The sequence below is a fragment of the Somniosus microcephalus genome, chromosome 4 (assembly GCF_052327205.1).
Source record: "Somniosus microcephalus isolate GS21.2 chromosome 4, FLI_Smic_1.0, whole genome shotgun sequence".
NCBI lineage: Eukaryota > Metazoa > Chordata > Chondrichthyes > Squaliformes > Somniosidae > Somniosus > Somniosus microcephalus.
This window is the reverse complement of record NC_140990.1, coordinates 249,685,434-249,704,540: the sequence shown is the minus strand read 5'-3', so window position 1 is coordinate 249,704,540 and position 19,107 is coordinate 249,685,434. Positions and strand designations below refer to the sequence as shown.

Genomic DNA, 19,107 nt, shown 5'->3' with positions numbered 1-19,107 from the left:
CGCTATATAAATGCAAGTCTTTCTTATTTATTTCAAGATTGTATTACGCAGATAGAGATGAACTTACTGAGCTTTTTATTTTTCCCCATTTCTTTCAGAAAAAGTGGTGCTGAAGCCAAGTGATGTTTCGGTTTTTACAATCCCGAATGTAAATGGGCGCTTGTTTGTCTGTCCAAGGGAACAATTTGACTCTCTGGTATGTATATCCTTAACGTCAGTAACAAAGTTTGTATTTTTATCACATGGCAGAAATATACAGGGAGAATAGCATTTTATATTTTAGTGCCTGTAGTTGACATTTTTATTGCATGTATTTGCACATTTTTTCAAAATATGGAAAAGTGCATCAACATTTTCAAAAAATACACATGATCTGACATGCTAATGAATAAGATGCACATTTAGGATTTGCTTTCGGACATGAGAACCCAAAACTAAATAAACATACATCTCAGAATTACTTTCCTTAATTTCAAAATCTGCAGTTTTAAATTAGGAAATAAGATTAGAAGTTATTTTTATTTTGCCCTCGAGTCTCAGATGATGCCAGTGCTGCTAGTTTGGTCTGACAAGGTGCTTGTTTAGCACTGTCTAAGAGAATTTCAGTGCAGATAGTAGATTGTTTGTTAATTTCCTGTCAGCAACTGATATTGGGACACAAGTAACAGCATCATCTGAAATAATACTGAGTTGAGTTGAATACAACAACAGTAAATGTTAACACATTCATGATCCCGCTGCAACAAACTCTGAACCTCTGTAGCCCCCCCCTGCTCCCTGTGCCTGGAGATCAGTGCATTTTTATATACAGCTTTGAAAATACCATAAGGGATAAAAAAATAAAGTGAGACAGGAAAATAACTGCAGGAGAAAAGAAAAACGAAGGAGGCAGAAGAGAAAAAATGTCAAGGAGAGAAAATTAAAAGGTGGGATGGAGAGAATGGATAGAGGAAGGGAAAAGAAAAAGAGAGAACAACCTTCATTTATATTGCACTTTTAACATAGCACTCTGTCCCAAGGTGCTTCACCGAGGCATAAGCAAAGAAAAATGGTCGCTGAGCCAAAGGAAAGATTAGGAGAGGTGACCGAAATGTTGGTCTTAAAGGAGGATAGGGAAGTGTAGAGCATGAGGGGGGTTAGAGAAGGAATTTCACAAAGTAGAGCTTAGGTGCTGAAGGCCCAGCCGCCAGTGGTGGGGTGGGTGGGGTGGGGGGGGGCAGCAGAGTGGTTGCACAAGAGGCCAGAGTCAGGGGAACAGAGACTTCGGTGCAGCTATAGAGCTGGAGGAGGTTACAGAGATCGGGAGAAGTGATGTCATGGAGGAATTTAAACACAAAAATTGACATTTTAAATTTGAAGCATTAGAGCATCAGGAGTCAATCTCGGTCAGAGAAGACAAGGGTGATGGGCAAATGGGACTTCCTGCAGGATAGGATATGGGCAGCAGGGTTTAGGATGAGCTGATGTTTACAGAGGGTGGAGGATGCAAGGCCAGCCAGAAGAGCATTGGCATAGTTGAGTCTGAAGGTGGCAAAGGCCTGCATCAGGTTTTAGCAGCAGCTGGGCTGAGATGGAAGTGGATGATGTACAAGGACTAGGGGACACAGATTTAAGGTTTTGGGCAAGAGATACAGGGAGGATGTGAGGAAAAACTTTTTTATGCAGCGAGTGGTGATGACCTGGAATTCGCTGCTGACGGAAGTGATGGAAGCGGAGACACTCAGGCCTAGAAATTCGGTATAGCCACGTTTGGGGCGCTAGTCCTGGCGATGTGCAAAGTTTAGCGCCAGGCACCACCTAGCACAATATTGGGTTGCAGCGCCCCTAAAGGTGATTGCGGCGCTAAATCAGGCGCTGCACGCTACTCTTAAGGCGCTAACCCGGCGGCGCAACCCAATTTCGTGGCGGCGGGGCGCAGTGAGGGTGCTGTCAATAATCACTTTCCCTGAGACACAGTGGCGCCAGCCAGCTCTTAAAGGGGCAGTTCAATTGGCATCACCAGACACACTCACTGCCTTGTAGGCCTTCAAAGCGGTGGGAGCCTACCTGTGGCGCACCAGCCTAGCAAGACATGGAAAGGGTGAGGCAGAGGGCGGAACGCCTCACTGATGGGGCATTGGATGCTTTGGTTGGCGCAGTGGAATCAAGGCCAAGGAAGATGGTCGGAATGTGATTTATGTTTTGGACAGTCTCCCGGGTGTGAGAGGCAGTTATGTGTCAGTGTATTAGTTTTGCTTTCTGTTGCCATAGCTTTCTCATGTTTGAAGGAACCACATTTTGTGTAATGAAACACTTTCTTCATTTACAATGGCCATGCCTGCTATTTACATGCATCTTGCCCTTCACAGGCTTGGGGGTATCAGACCGGTTCCATTCCTGTTCTTGGAATGGCAGCAAGCATTCCATGAGAGGGGCCTAGAAGCTACTTCTGATCAGCCTCTGACGCGCAGCCTGAGAAGAGCCGCTCGCGTAGAAGTTCAGGCCAGCAGGCATCTTCTCAGCCACTGACAGAGATGTCCTGCACCTTATCTGAGGCTGCAGATCTGGCTGAAGCAGCTGGCACAGCTCAGTCACCACCTCCTTTCTAAATCGCAGCCTTCTGACACACTGCTCCTCCGGCATGTTCATGTAGGAAAACTGCTGTCGGATAACCCTGCCAGCGTAAGGTCTGCTGTGGCGACGTCTGTTGGCCCTCCTCCGTCTGGCCATGCCCGCCCCCCTCTCCCTGCGTCTCAGTGCCCTTTCCTAATGATTCAGCAGCAGGACCTTCCCCTCCAATGCAGCCCCCATAAGTGCCCACAGGAAGGTTCCCCGTTGTCAAGGCTCACCAACAGCAAGGTGATGGTCAGAAGGCTGAAGATCGTCTGCCTGCGCTGGCTCAGTGGTCAAATGGCTCTCTGTGCAGCTCAGCAACGCTTTGTAGCTCTCGAGGAAGTTGTGATCCAAAAATGGCTGCCGCTTTTAAACCACACCAGTCCCCTTTAAATAACGCTCCTCCAGCCCGAGAGCAACTTGGTAAGGCCCAGGTAAGCTGTCACTATTAGCACCAGGCGCTACGGAGGGGGGCGCCACTGAATTTCCGGTCCGGGGCACCCAAAAGGCGTTGCACACTCAAATGACGTCATAATCAGCCTGCGCCCATGAGCGGGCGCTAAGATTTAGCGCCAGCGCTAAATGCATGCTCAATATGGGGCTAGGCGCCTTGCGCCCGCCCGGAAATTGGCTAGCGCCCCACTTCTCGGTCTCTTTAGGCGTTAATCGGTGGCGCTATCAACCGAATTTCTCCCCCTTAGTGTTTTCAAGGAGAAACTGGATAGGCACTTGAGGGAAATAAACTTGCAGGGCTAAGTGGATAGAGTGGGGGAATGGGACTGACTGGATTGCTCTAGAGAGCCGGCACAAACTCTATGGTCTGAATAGCCTCCTTCTGTGCCATATGACTCCATGAGACTATGTTACTTAGGTGGGAGACTTTGCGATGGAGAGCATATGGGGTCAGAAACTCAGTTTGGGGTTGAAAAGGAAGCTAAGGTTGTGAGCAGTCTGATTCAGCCTGCAACAGTGGCCAGGAGGGAGTTGGAGTTGGTGGGAAGGGCATGGAGTTTGTGATGGGGACTGAAGGTGATAGCTTCAGCCTTCACAATATTTACCTGGAGACAATTGCAGCTCATCCAATACTAGATGTGGCACAGAGGCAGTGGAGGAATTGAGAGGTGGTGGAGAGGTATTGCTGGGTGCCATTGGCGTACATTTTAAAACTGACCTCATTTCTATGGATGATGTTGGCAAGGGGCAGCATGTAGATGATGAGGAGGAGGGGGGTGCAGGTGTGGGAAGAGATCTGAGCAACCTATGATACCCCTATTACCTACCAACAAAAATGCTTCAGTTAAATCTGACTTTCCTTTTTAACTGGGGACCATGGTTCTGAGAAAACTAGTGGAAATAAAAAGCTACATTAATCAAAGAGCAGCTGAGTTGAAGCAGGATATGACCTTGCTCAAATAGGAGGTGACTGAAAGTAGAGCCAAGATCACAGAAGTGGAGGATACATCGTCAAGGCAGAAGACCAATTCGTGTTTGCCTTGATGGAAGTAGATGTGCTGAAAAATAAGACGGCAGTAGCAGATAATAAGTTGGCTGATTTAGAAAACCGTCTTTTCCTAATTAGTGGCTCCAGAATCCCTGAAGATGGAAATTAAGCAGCCACGTAGATTCACACAGTTGCAGACAACCCCATATGTCTGACTATGTGTATGAATTTTTTAAATGCTCACATTTCAAGACAAATTGTGGATCCTTGAGGTAGTGGGAGAGAATGGAAATCTAAGGATAGGAAGTAATTATGTGAACATTTTCCCAGACATATACAATTTTCAGAAGCACCTGGCTCAGTTTGATAGAATCAAGAGGATTATTCATGATGTCAGCATTCATTCTGGACATTTTTATCCTGCGGCAGAGAATTGATGTAGGGGCTGTCTTTTTTTACTTCAGAGGAACATGCATAAATGACATTGGTGGAGAACTTCCCAAACCTATGAAAAAATATTGAAGATGCTAGGAAAGCTGCATAGGGGTACTATTATATTAATAGGGAAAATTAGTATGCATTGCGCCCGTTTTTTGGTTGTAAAATGGGTGCGAAGTATTCCGATTTAGCAGTGGGACAGCTTGCGCCCAATCTGCACAGATGTTGCTCCCACTCTTTAAATTTGTGAGACCCATGTTTTAGGCGTCATGAGCAGATGCATTAGGCTCCTTGAATATGTAAATCAGGGCCCTAATGTCTGTTAAAGGACTCCTTTTGAAAAGTCATCAGCGATGAACTGAGCATTCCCTGGATGCAAAGAAGAGGAAAATCACCCCGAATATTTGATGATACCTACAGGAATATAGTGGTTTAATGTGAAGATCTCAAAGTAGCGTGGGGCCATATTGTCAGCTACGCTACAGCCAAAACTGATGGGAAAGCAAAAAGACTGTGGGCAGGATTTTGTGAATGGAGGCGGGACAGCTGCTTGTCATGTTAATGTCCCACCTCCATCCTCGCCTGACCAACCAGAGGGATTTTCCCCTGATTGAGCATGTTAAGCCCGCCTTGCGTGCTCAGCAGGCCAATTAGGGAGGAAGTCAGTGACCGATCACGTCAACGTCAGACATGCTATCTGTCAAGACTTCTTGAAAGAAGAAATGTCAGCATTTGACAGCTCTGTGAAGCTGTCAAACACTGACATTCTCTTTCGTTTGATGAGTCCTTGTGTTGAGGACTCCTCAAACCTTTCAAATTTGTAAATTTCACATGGCTATTGGAATGGAGGTTCCAACATCCAGTATGTGAAATAGACAAGCAGGATGTCGGCTCTCCCGATCCACCGCGGTTAAAGGCTGTATGAAGAAAACAAGGTAAGTGAACACTTTTTTAAAGTTATCACTCACCTTGCATACTTACCACTCCACACTTGCACCCATCACTCACCTCTACACCTTACTTCCAGGTACCTCCGACCGCTGCAGACCTCCTCCACGTCTCCTCCAACCCGGCGGGGTTCTCCGAGGTCGGGAAGCTTTCACATGTGAAGGTAAAATGGCACTAATCCTTTTTTCTGCCTGTTAACTACCTGTTAACAGGCATTAAAAAGGATTAAAAGCCTTTCCCGCCTCCAGGAGACGGGACCCGAAGCTGCACATCCTCCCGCCTCCTAGCAAATGGGCACAGAGGCAGGATGGGGGCGGGTTTGCCATCCGCACCCACTTTCTCCGAGTTTACCGGCTGTCCCGCCTCCATGCCCGTCTCCTCGGGGCTTGGAAAATCCAGCCATGTCTGTCTGCAGGCTCGGGTCCACCAGCAGGAAATGTGACGCGAAGCTTCCCACTTGGAAGAAATAGAGAGCTAAAGGAGGCTAAAGTTAATCTCAACTCTGTTAACAAAATAGGCAGAATTCATGCTGTTTCATGCTTTTATTCTCTCTAGACTTTGACCAGGGAGATAAAGTCACAGGTTGCTGTCTAGACAGCTGAAACAGGCAGATGGGTCGGGTACCCGAGTGATTGTACCAACAACCCAGAAGTCACGATTTCAGATTCCACCATGGCATGTTGTTGAATTCAATTTTTAAAATATGGTAATTAGTGGGCTACAATGACCATGAAAGCTGCTGGATTATCATATTGTCCCAAACATATATCCATTACTACAAGCTGGGGAGTTTAAATTCAGTTATTTAAATAAATCTGGCATAAAAAGCCAGTATCAGTAATGGTGATCATGAAACTACATGGATTGTTGTAAAAACCCATCTGGTTCACTGATGTCCTTTTAGGGAAGGAAATCTGCCGTCCTTACCTGGTCTGACCTACATGTGACTCCAGACCCAGAGCAATGAAGTTGACTCTTAAATGCCCTCTGAAATGGCCCAGCAAGCCACTGTTGTACCAAACCGCTACAAAAAAAGGTATGATTCTGTCAGTATGACTATGTTAGGCTGTTGCTCGACTAGTCTGTGGGACAGCTCTCCCAATTTTGACAAGTCCCCAGATGTTAGTTAGGAGGGCTTTGCGGGGTCGACTGGGCTGGGTGTGCCGTTGTCACGTCCGAAGTTAGTGCTGAGGTTGATGCCGGGTGGTCCGTCTGGTTTCATTATTCTTATTGTTTTCTGTAGCGGTTTGTTACAACTGAGTGGCTTGCTAGGCCATTTCAGAGGGCAATTAAGAGTCAACCTCATTGCTGTGGGTCTGGAGTCACATATAGGCCAGACCAGGTAAGGACAGTAGATTTCCTTCCCTAAAGGATATTAGACACCTTGAGAGGTGCAAAGTTTATTTCATATTACTAGGAAAGATGAACTAAATGCCAAGATTTAACCTTTTTTTTAATATGATTTCTCTCAAGGTGCAAATACACTTGTTGAAGATTACACTGATGTTCCTGAGCTTCTTTTGCAAGATGAACCCCCCGCCCCCGCCACCCCAGATTAAGTTTAACCAAAATCCGGAGGAACAAGACACTGGGTGGATTGGTCCTGTTGGATCCAAATTTATATGATTGGGCATTGGCACATTGGGTTCGCTCCATGGTAAAGGATGTGGGATGTTGGAACTGAAGAGAAGTGCCGCACCTGAAAATGCATCCTTTAATTTATTTTACATTCCTACCATAGGCTTGAAGTCTGAAAATGAACTAATACGCTTCTCTTGTAAATATCTACTCGCCTATGACTGCTGGTTTAAAACGGACTTCTCGCAGTCTATGGCAGCCCTCAATGGGAAATCCTCATTTTATTATGGATTGTAGGTTAATAATGTTCCACAACTGAGCAAAAGTAGGAACCAGCTGCAATAGCAATATATAAAACCGGGTTTCTTAAATTGTTCCACCAATTCAAGCTGGACCATAAACAATTTAATAAGTGCTTGGAGGGCCATTATCGGGTTATTTCTGGGAGGGTGCGCAGCCTCCAGAACCCTTGGTGCTTAAACACTTTTCCAGCAAGAAACCAGGAAACTGCACTTTGTGCATAAGATATGCAGTAAGGGTGAGGCTGCATTATTTACAGAACCTGAAAGCTCTGGGAGAAAGATCTAAGGCTTCAATTTACACTTTAACAGATCAACAATTGATCTGATTCACGTTTAATATCTGGCAGTGTATGAATAAGGTTGGTTCACCTGGAGATCCTCCACAGATTGTATTAAACTTGCATAGAATGAAAGTATATAAATATAATTTGATTGTTATCATGTAGGAAAACTGCAAGTATGATTCCAGCTAGCAAAAGGCATCAACCTGTTTACTATGATAATAGACTATTCAGGTTGTGCTTGCTTTATAATCTTCAAAGAATTTATTTTACATCAAAGCAATTAAATATATATTTAATACTGGAACCTTCCAGTGCTCAGCAGTTCTGGCATTAATTGACAAATCTCTGGGGTACATACAGTTCCTTAAGCAGACAGCTTACATATTGTGGCAAGAGACTGCATCATTTCAGGATTTGTCAGAGTTCATCAAATCAAATCAAATCAACTTTTATTGTCATTGTTAGTGCACAAGTGCAGTACAACGAAATGTAGGCTTGCGGCTCCCGAGAGTGTACATTTGGATTAAGACATTTAAACATTCAACATACATTTGGCTTGTAGTATATTAACATAAATATGACCATAATAAAGTGCATTGGCAGATGTGCAGGCTTTAGAGTTTATTTGTGGAGTTCAGTAGGATGACAGCCCTGGGAAAGAAGCTGTTCCTAAATCTGGTCGTACGGGTGCGAATGCATCTGTAGCGTCTCCCAGATGGTAGGAGGGCGAACAGGCTGGGGTGGGTAGGGTCTTTGATGATGGACCGTGACCTCCGTAGACAGCGTTTCTGGTATATGTGCTCTATGGTCGGTAGCCGGGTGCCGGTAATGCGTTGGGCAGTTTTGACTACCCGCTGCAGGGCTTTCCAGTCATAGTAGCTACAGCTGCCATACCATACTGTGATACAGTTTGTCAGGATGCTCTCTATAGTGCAGCAGTAAAAGTTAGAGAGGATCAGGGGTGACAGATTACATCTCTTCAGCCTCCTTAAGAAATATAGGCACTGCTGGGCCTTCTTCACCAGAGAGGAGGTGTTGAGGGACCAGGAGAGGTCTTCCGTGATGTGGACTCCGAGGAACTTAAAGCTGTCCACCCTTTCCACCACAGCCCCATTGATGTGGATGGGGGTGTGACTTCCGCCTTTGGACTTCCTGAAGTCCACAATGATTTCTTTTGTTTTCTTGGTGTTAAGGGCCAGGTTCATGGAGTGCAATGGAGTCTTTTGTACTGTCACCTTCATAGTATGTATTGTAAATTACCACGTATACTTTAAGAACAAAGAAACATAGGATATACGGCACAGAAACAGGCCATTCGGCCCAACCAGTCCATGCCGGCTGTGATTGTGGTGCATTATCCCTCTTGTCCTCCTTGACCTCTCTGCAACCTGTGACATAGTTGACCACACCATCCTCCTCTAATGGCTCTCCTCCGTTGATCAGCTGAGTGGAATTGCTCTCACTTGGTTCCACTCTTGCCTATCAAATCATAGCGAGAGCATCTCTAGCAATGACTTCTCTTCCTGAGAAGAGAAGTCATTGCTTCTCATCATTAGCTTGGGAGTCACACAAGGATCTATCCTTGACCTCCCCTCCTCTTCCTCATCTACATGCTGCCCCTTGGTGATGTCATCCAAAGACATGGGGTCAGCTTCCACTTGTACGCTGATGACACACACCACTATTTCTCCACCACCTCTCAACCTCTCCACTATCTCTGTGCTGTCAGAGTGCCTGATCGACACCTAGGGGTCAATTTTAACTGTTCCTGCCTGGCTGTGTATGGGCAGCAGTTTGGTTGGCCACCTGTTTTACACCCTGCTGTTGAACTCAATAGAAAGTAAAATTGGGGGAATGTAAAACAGGCAGCCGACCCGCTGCTGCTCATTTCCCACCTGGTTGGAATGGTTAAAATTAACCCTCTAGTGCATAAGCTGTAATTTCCTCCAATTAAACATCAGGAAGACCAAATCCTTTGCCTTCAGCCCCTGCCTCAAACTTTGTACGCTTGCCACTGATTCCGTCTCCCTCCCCAGCCACTGTCTCAGGTTGAGCCAGACTCTGCAACATCTGAACTTCCAACCCCATAGCCTCTTCTTCACAAGAATACCTACTTCCACCTCTAACATTGCTTGCCTCCGCCCCTGCTTCAGTCCATCTGCTGTCGAAACTCTCATCCATGCCTTTTTCACCTCCAGATGACTATTCTAATTCTCTCTTGGCCAATTGTCCATCCTCCACACTCTGTAAACTTCAGCTCATCCAAAACTCTGCTGCCATATCCTATCCCGCACCAAGTCCTTTTCACCCACCACCCTGTCCCTACTGACCTACATTAGTTCACAGTTCTCTCAAAGGCTCAGATTTAAAATTCTCATCCTCTTGATTAAATCCTAAATGGCCTCGCCCCTCCCTATCCCTGTAACTTCCTCCAGCCCTACAACCCTGAAAACTCTGCATTTCTCCAACTCTGGCCTCTTGTACATCCATTTGCTCCACCATTTGTGGCCGTTTCTCAGCCGCCTAGGCCCCACACTCTGGAATTCCCTCGCTAAACCCCTCTACCTGGCTCTTTTCCTTTAAGACCCTCCTTAAAACTCACCTCTTTGACTCCCTTCTAATATCTCCTCCTTTGGCTTGGCACCCATTTTTTATCTAATTACACCTCTGTGAAGTGTCTTGGAACATTTTTATAAAAGTCATGTTATGAATGCAAGTTGTTGTTACAGTATTTTATTTATGTCTGTGAATCATTTAAATATAAATAAATTTGATCAGTAGATATAGCCTGTAGAAAATGATCCACCATTGTGAAATTTTCTACCAATTTTGAGAGTCTGTCCTGTGGATGGGAAGCTTTGCACACTGACAATACCTGAAAGAAATTCCGGTGTGTACTGCCCGCTATTTTCCAATTGTTTAGAAAATCTTGTATATTACATTCTCAAATTTATGATATACACTGCTGCTGGGCGCGCTTTCTCATCAGAAGCACAAAGTTGGAAAATTACTGTTTAGCGAGGACCCTATGTGAAACCAATAAGCAATTTAAGATTCATTATTAAACTTGGCTATATTAACCCAATATGCCAGAAAGTAAAAGACACAGGTTTCATTTCACAGGATTTGCTTATGGAAACCGTTGTCAAACCATTTGCATGAGAAGAAAAGTGTTGAAAAAATCCCAAACTATACTGGTAATTAACAAGTGTGCTATCGCCCGCCACATTCTTATATGCAGAAACAAGGAATTACATTTAGGTGTAGGCATATTGCCATATCAAACATTTTCTACAATCTGCTTAAGCATTTGCATTATTGTGATCTCAGACAAACTTTTGCTGGATCAAAAGAATTTGATTGTTCCATTTTTCTGACCATAATTTTAGATTACAACACTCTTTCTATTGCAGTGTATCTTGTACACTGAATGGATTTTGTCGATTTGAGGGGAGTGCCTTTTGGCATGCCATGTTTGTTATTTTTCATAAGAAAGAAACCTGAATTCCACATTGCACCTAAAGATACCTTTTACTTAATTTTTGTTTTGGTATGGTCTTTTCCAGACGCCACTGCCAGATCAGGAGGGTCCATCTACTGGAACTATGGCAACTTTTGAGTTGATGAGTTCCAAAGATTTAGCCTACCAGATGACGATTTATGACTGGGAGTTATTCAATTGTGTATATGAGGTACAGTAAGAGCTTTAGTGTCACCACCCATACAAAAACAATTTTAGAAATTAGAATTGCACTTTTTAATTTTATACAATTCATTACTGTACAGTTGATCATTTTTAAAATCATAGCCAATAAACGTTTTATTCATTTTGTGCAATGGAAAGAGGCTTAAAAGTTTCATCATTCCATTAAATGGCCTACATCTTTGAAAGATCTACCCCCTTTGTCCCATTCCCCTGCCCTGTCCCCATACTCTTTCAATTTGTTCTTTTTCAAATATCTATCCACTTCCTTTTTAAAAGCTGTTATGGATTCTGCTTCTATCAGTGTTTCTGGTATGGTGTTCCATGTTGGTCGTCTGCATCAAAAATGTTTTCCTGACACCTCCCTTCATTCTTTTGGTATAAAGGGGGACATTAAGCGGGCGATTTTGTGAATGGGGACGCGTTGGAGGCGGGACTGCTGCTTGTCGGGTCGATGCCCCACCTCCATTGATTTGTGGCCAACCCACGTTATTTTCCCTTGATTGACCTTGTTAAGCCCACCCAGCGGGCTTAGCAGGCCAATTAAGGGAAAGCCGGTTGCAGAGCACGTCAACGTATGATGTTTCATCTGTCAAAAAGTTTTGATCGATGAATTGTCATCGTTTGACAGCTCTGTGAAGCTGTCAGACAGTGACAGTCTCTGCAGTTTGATGAGATCTTGCATACAAGACCTCATCAATCTTCTTTCTTTTACAGAAATGAGATGGTTGTTGCATCTGAGAATGCAACGGCCATCTCGCATCTGCAACACGAAGGTCTGAGACTCTCCGCATACAAACCGACTGAAGCCTGCAGGAAGAAACAATGGTAAGTACACTTTTTAGAACATTTTGCACTTACCTCAGATACTCACCTCTACACTCTTGCACCCATCATTTACCTTCACACCACACTTTTGCACCTGACCCCCGCAGACCCAGTACTCGCCTCGCTGAGCTTGCATGTTTTGGCACCTTCGGGAAGCCCGCACTTGAGGGCAAAAAGAGGATAATCCTATTTTCTGCCTGTTCACTACCTGTTAACAGGCAGTTAATAGGCTTTAATCCCTTCCCGCCTCCAAGGAGACGGGACCCGGCGCAGGACAGCTACCCACCTCCTGGGAAGATGGCACGGAGGTGGTTTGGGGGAGGGTTGGACACCCGCCCCCAAATTGTGCCATTTTTCTGGCAGTCCTGCCTTCCCAGGACTGGCAAAATCGCCCCCAAAATCTTTAATGTATGTCCCATAGTTACTAACTCATCACCCAGTGGAAATAGTTTCCCCTAATTGCCTTATTAAAACCCTTCATAACTTTGAACACCTGCATCAGACCTCCTCTGTTGCATTAAAAAGAGCCCCAGTTTCTTTAGTCTGTCCTCATAAATAAAGTATCTCATCCCTAGTATGATCTTAGTAAATCTCTTCCATATCCTCCTCATGGCCTTGACATCCTTCCTGAAGTAGAGGACCCAAAACTGCGCACAATGTTCTAACTGGGCTGAACCAGTCATTTGCAATGGATTTAGCATTACCTCTGCTTTTTGAAAGAAAGAACTTGCCTTTGTATATCGCCTTTCACGATCTCAGGATGTTCCAAAATGCTTTATGGCCAATGCAGTACTTTTGAAGTGTAGTCACTGTTGTAATGTAGGAAATGCAGCAGCCAATCTGTGCACAGCAAGGTCCCACAGCAATATGTTAATGACCAGATAATCTGTTTTTAAGTGTTGGTTGAGGGATAAATATTGGCCTGGACACCGGGGAGAACTTCCCTGCTCTTCTTTGAAGTAGTGTCATGGGATTTGAGAGGGCAGATGGGGCCTCGGTTTAACGTCTCATCTGAAAGACGGCAACTCTGACAGTGCAGCACTCCTTCAGTACTGCACTGGAGTGTCAGCCTAGTTTATGCGCTCGAGTCCCTGGAGTGGGTCTTGAACCCACAATCTTCTGACTCAGGCGAGGGTGCTACCAACTGAGCCACGGCTGACACTTTTGTACTTTATTCCAGAATATTAAAGCCCAAGATTCCATATGCTACTTTTACAGTTTTATCAACTTCCCCGCCCACTTTTAAAGATTTGTGTATCTGACACCTTAAGTCTCTCTGTTCTTCTGCTCCTTTCAAGGTTTTACCATTTTGTGTATATTTTCTTTTCCTTCTTCCTCCCAAAAGATATCACCTCACATTTCTCTGCATTGAATCTCAGACATAATTGTTTACATCCCTCCAGACCACAAAATATCCAGTTGCCACAACTCACTGCTTTCTGTCCGTTAGCCAGCTTCCTATCTGTGTTGCCATAGTACCCAAATACTGTTTGCTTTACTTTTATCAACCAACCTCCTATGCGACACCTTATCAAATGCTTCTAAGTCAGTATTACTTTACATCCAGTGTTGCTGCCATATAGCTGCTTGTTTTACGCCGGTTTTCAGGTTCTAATGAGATTCTCAGGAAATGTTGACATAAGTTGGTCAGCAAGGTCAGCATAGAAATGGACGGAAATTTCAGCGTAATTCGGATCAAGGAAATAATATTTCAGTTGTATTTTGATTTATTCTGTCTATATTGTATTAAACTAGAAATGGCACTACTTAAAGCTTCTGCAGTGTGGAATCAGTCTAGTGCGACAGTAGGTAACATTTTATTCCTGCTGTCTTCGATTCACTGCTGCAGAATTTCTGCAGTGTTTAATCCTGTAGGTATGGAAACATAGATGTAAGATGATATCTTTCTGAACTTCCGGAACTTTTCTTGGGACTTGCATAGGAACAAAAATGCAACCACTCCACTTAATGCTAAATAACAGAAAGTGATCAAACCATACAAAGCTAGAAAAAAATCAGCTGCGCAGCAAAATAAATGACCTTAAAAAGCTAAGAAATGTCATTATACAGTACAAAGGAGTAGTGTTTCACGTCAAAATGGTTTTATGTTTAAAGCAGAGATTCTTGGTACGTTGCCAGGAACATTGAATGCAACTGCTTTCTGTTTCTATTTTTGGATGTTCATTCCTATTAAAATGGAGAAGGTCTCTTTTAAAGTGCATATACCCAGTCATCAGACACACAGGAATCACATTAGTTTTACTTAAATCATCTTTTTCATATAATTGTAATTTTTCACTTTAATGTACACAGTTTTTTTTACTTATTTTCCAGGGTCAAACAGAAACCCTGTTACTACCTTTAGCTACTTGGGTATGATGTAATCCGTCTCATCTGCTAGATTTCAGATAGCAGAATACCACTCTTTATCAGACCATAGTTTAGACTCGAAACTACAGAAAAGTAGTAGAAAGAGACACTATATTTTTCCTGAACTTTTAACTCATACTCCCTCCTCCGATACAAAATTAACAAGAAGCATAATAGTTTGCTAACTCTGATGCTGATGCTAACCCTAACCCTGGGTTATGGGATTTGTAATGGCCCACAGAGCTCCATGAAACCACCTCCACACCGGCTGCAGTATAGTGATACTAAAATAGCTGTTTAGAAGACTGAGAGGGGATCTCATTAAAACATATAAAATTCTGACAGGGCTAGACAGACTGGATGCAGGGAGGATGTGTCCCCTGGCTGTGGGGTCTCGAACGAGGGGTCACAGTCTCAGGATAAGGGGTCAACCATTTAGGACTGAGATGAGGAGAAATGTCTTCACTCAGAGGGTGGTGAACCTGTGGAATTCTCTACCACAGAAGGCTGTGGAGGCCAAGTCACTGAATATATTTAAGAAGGAGAAAGATAGATTTCTAGACACAAAAGGCATCAAGGGGGTATGGGGAGAGAGCAGGAATATGGTATTGAGATAGAGGATCAGCCATGATCATATTGAATGGCAGAGCAGGCTCGAAGGGCCGAATGGCCGACTCCTGCTCCTATTTTCTATGTTTCTATAACTTGCGTGAGATGGCCCAAGATCTATCTCAACTCGGGCATGGAGCTGTCAATCCCCCTTCACCAAGGGCCACCATATGGGACCTCTCATTTCCAGGTTACCCGGGTTAGTTGAGTTGAAGTCTTTCACCCATTCCCACGACAAAGGGCATCAAATATGTATCTTTCACACTTGCATAAGTGGTCCAACTTCCACAGGATTTTCTCCACAGGAGATGTTTGCTGGCCGGGGCCGCACACTTGCCGATTAAGTTGACTGGCTCAGCTCCTTTGGGATCAAATTAACCTATTTGAAACACATGGGCAGCCTATGAGATTTTTACCTGCTCTATTGAACAATACTTTGTTTTGATTATTTTCCGAACAAAGGAAACAATTATGTTAAGTGGTGTTTAACTTGAGTTATAGCCATTCTTGTCAAGTTTGCATAACAAAGTGTTGCAGTCTCTGAGTTTCCTGATGATGTTTCTATATTCTGCCAGGCTGGCAGTTGCAGTAAGACAAATTTAAAGTGACTGACCACTTCTCATAGATTGATATTAACAAAAAGAAATGTTCTTATGACTCAAAATGTGATGAAACTCCTTATATGTCACAGCTGTATCTGAAAATTCACAGCTTATTGCAGCTGCCCCCGCCCCCACTACCTTGCTTAGCTTATTATATGAGTTAGAAACATAGAAACATAGATGATAGGAGCAGGAGTAGGCCATTCGGCCCCTCGAGTCTGTTCCACCATTTAATGAGATCATGGCTGATCATCCAAATTCAGTACCCTGTCCCTGCTTTCTCCCCATATCCCTTGATCCCTTTAGCCTTAAGAAATATATCTAACTCTTTCTTGAATATATTTAATGAATTGGCCTCAACTGCCATCTGTGGTAGAGAATTCCACAGGTTCACCACTCTCTGGGTGAAGAAATTCCTCCTCATCTCAGTCCTAAATGGCTTGCCCCTTAGACTGTGACCCCTGGTTCTGGACTCCCCCGCCATCGGGAACATCCTTCCTGCATCTCGTCTGTCTAGTCCTGTTAGAATTAAGTTTCAATGAGATCCCCTCTCATTCTTCTAAACTCTATCGAATACAAGCCCAATCGACCCATAAAAGTTCTTATATGCTGGTTAATGTAATTGGTTTTTAATAGATGAAATGTATGATTTTTGTGTGCATTTTCATGTTTTCTCTCTCTTTCAATTTTCTACCCTTTCTCCTCAAGGTGTTGACTCTTTGCAGTGGTTCCATGGGCACCTCCGATACCATGCATAAGTGCCCATTATTCATGTGTGAGCCTTCATTTAGGGTTATCTGGCTATTTGACTATATTCAGCTTCATGGCCAATTCCCAATACTGCCCTCACTAAATGTCCACATCTGCACTTCCAGCAGGGGCTATTGGATAGTGATCAAGAGCTTGAACCAGAGCTGACTTTTCTCTTCCTAAAGCCAATTTTAAACCCTTCCAGTCAAGCTCCTCTGAAACAAGAGGTCAGACAAAACAACCTGCATAGTTTCTTGCCTCTGCTACTCTCATGCTGTAGCCTGCCATTGAGAGGTGGATGAGAGCAGCACAAGATGACTCTCCCTTTGATTTATGCTTGTTCACTATGAAGGAAATACTTTGGTGTGTGCTCTGCACCTTTGCCTGATGGCATGGTTAACAGAGCCCTACCATGTTCAACCAGTATGCTGCTACGCCATTTGAATTTTCAAAAACATTGTGATTGGACTTTATATCCCACTAAGGTACAGCTTTAGATTAAAAGTACGATATCCACTTTTGAATATTGTTAAGAAATTTCTACTAATTATCTTTCTCCCCAAGCTGGAATTAATTTATCACACATTTGGAAGACATAATTTCAAGAAAACTACAGCCAACCTGGATCTGTTTCTGCAAAGATTCAATGAAATTCAGTTCTGGGTTGTAACGGAAATCTGCCTATGTTCTCAGCTCAGTAAACGGGTACAGCTTCTGAAGAAGTTCATCAAGATTGCAGCCCAGTAAGTCTGGATCGGATTTATGTACAACAACAATTGTTATTTCATAATGTACTACTCTATTAACCTGTCATAAAGCTGCAAATTAATTCAATTTTCAGTTACCGTTGCCACCCATTTGTGTTTAAGCAGTTTTTTTTTTAGTTTTACATAAACCAGACCGAAAAAGTCTGGTTTTGTGTGGTTTTGTCTTTTTTTTTCTTTTGGCAATTTTTTGTGGATCTCAAAAAAACTTACCGAGAAGTTTTGGCGGACTCCTTCAAATCTTCTCGCGGGCCCCCAGGTTGAGAATCCCTGCCCCAGTAGACATGGTCAAGAAGTTAACACAGATCCAGTAAGAAAAGGATAATTTCAAACCTCCGGGGATGTTGACTCCTGTTCTTCATAGCCTTCTCTGCTTTTTAATAGCAGGATAATGCAGCATGAAGTCATCCCACAGCCATGCTTTGGTGGCATTATTCCCTTTTAATCTAATTTTCCTACATCAAGACTATTTTTCAGCTAATTTGTTACTCTAGGCATTTTTTCAAAGCAAAAATGGACAAAATACCATTTATACCACATTTTCTGTGACAAACTGCCTCATGCATTCTAAAAATACACACAAGGCAAAGGCTTGAAATTGAGGAAAAATACAGTGCACAACATTTTGACATTTTAAGCAGTAGGCATCTGGAAAGATATCACAGTAGTTATTAGTTATAAGTGCACAATATTCAGTGCTAGAAAAGTGTTTTGTAAATTAGTTATTTGCTAGTAGGACTTTTCATGAACTTATCCAAAGTTGCACATATTAAAAACAATTAATTTAATTAGCAGATATGAATGCCAGTCATAAAGTGCACCTCTGACATAGACTGAGCCAGGCAGTCGAGAGGGCAGAGACCAAACAAGGTACAAACTTTGTGATACTCCACAAAGGAAAAATGTGGGATTAGAGAAGGAAAGGTCAGCATAGAGATGTAATCTGGAAAACTGCTAGAAGGTAAGGGATAAACCTGGTAACTACAGGCCAATCAGTCTAATGTCAGTGGTGGGAAAACTACTAGAGACCATTATCAAGGACAAAATTAATTCTCACTTGGAGAAGTTAATAAGGGACAGCCAGCAAGGATTTGGTAAAGGTAAATCATGTCTGACTAACCTGAGTTCTTTGATGAAGTAAGAGAGAGTTGATGAAAGTAGTGCAGTAGTTGTTGCATTTATAGACTGTCAAAAGGCATTTGATAAAGTACCTCATTCGTAAAATAGAAGCACATGGTATTAAAGGGACAGTGGTAACTTGGGTACGTAATTGGTAACTTGGGTGCGTATTGGCTAAGGGATAGGAGGCAGAGAGTAATGGTGAATGGATGTTTTTGTGAATGGAGAGAAGTGTGCAGTGGGGTCTCCCAGGAGGACCATTACTTTTCTTGTTATTTATAAATGAGACTTTCCAGTCTCTGGGCCTGCGACAAAGCCGTAATAATCGGGATCCAGTGTGACTCACTCCTTCAATGTCTTCAATCTGAGTTAATAAAATATCTGAAGACTTTATCACAATTTGTCCTCGTACCTCAGACGCGGAGCTTTATATTCATGGCCATGTGCTTCTCTTGACGGACGGATAGGTCTAGTCTGGGCGTTCGTGTCCTTTGAAAGACCGCCGGCTACCTGTGAAAGGGTTGGAGAGGAAGAGGGGGGCTGCCTTTGTCACTAAATGATTTATGGTGATGAGGTCAGGTGGGTAAAGTCGTTCAGGGACCTGTTTATTTCTCCATTTCTCTCGTGCCATCTGCCTCCGCCATTACTCAACACACATGTCACTGGAAATTTGAGACCATAACTTACAGAAACTCTTGCTCTCTCATCTACAGATATTATTGAGCCACACTAACCCATCCTCTAATAAAAACAGAAAATGCTGGAAATACTCAGCTGCC

At 43.5% G+C, this 19,107-nt stretch overlaps 1 protein-coding gene across 5 annotated transcripts in view; it reads left to right on the top strand.

Moving 5' to 3' along the window:
• rapgef4a (Rap guanine nucleotide exchange factor 4a) overlaps nt 1-19,107 on the top strand; it is a 389,151-nt gene that overhangs the window by 336,194 nt on the left and 33,850 nt on the right. For all 5 annotated transcript variants that reach the window (XM_085986188.1, XM_085986187.1, XM_085986186.1 and 2 more), the window contains 3 exons: nt 99-196; nt 11,150-11,275; nt 17,010-17,188. In XM_085986188.1, the coding sequence (XP_085842314.1) occupies nt 99-196; nt 11,150-11,275; nt 17,010-17,188 (403 nt within the window). The remainder of the gene's footprint in view (nt 1-98; nt 197-11,149; nt 11,276-17,009; nt 17,189-19,107) is intronic.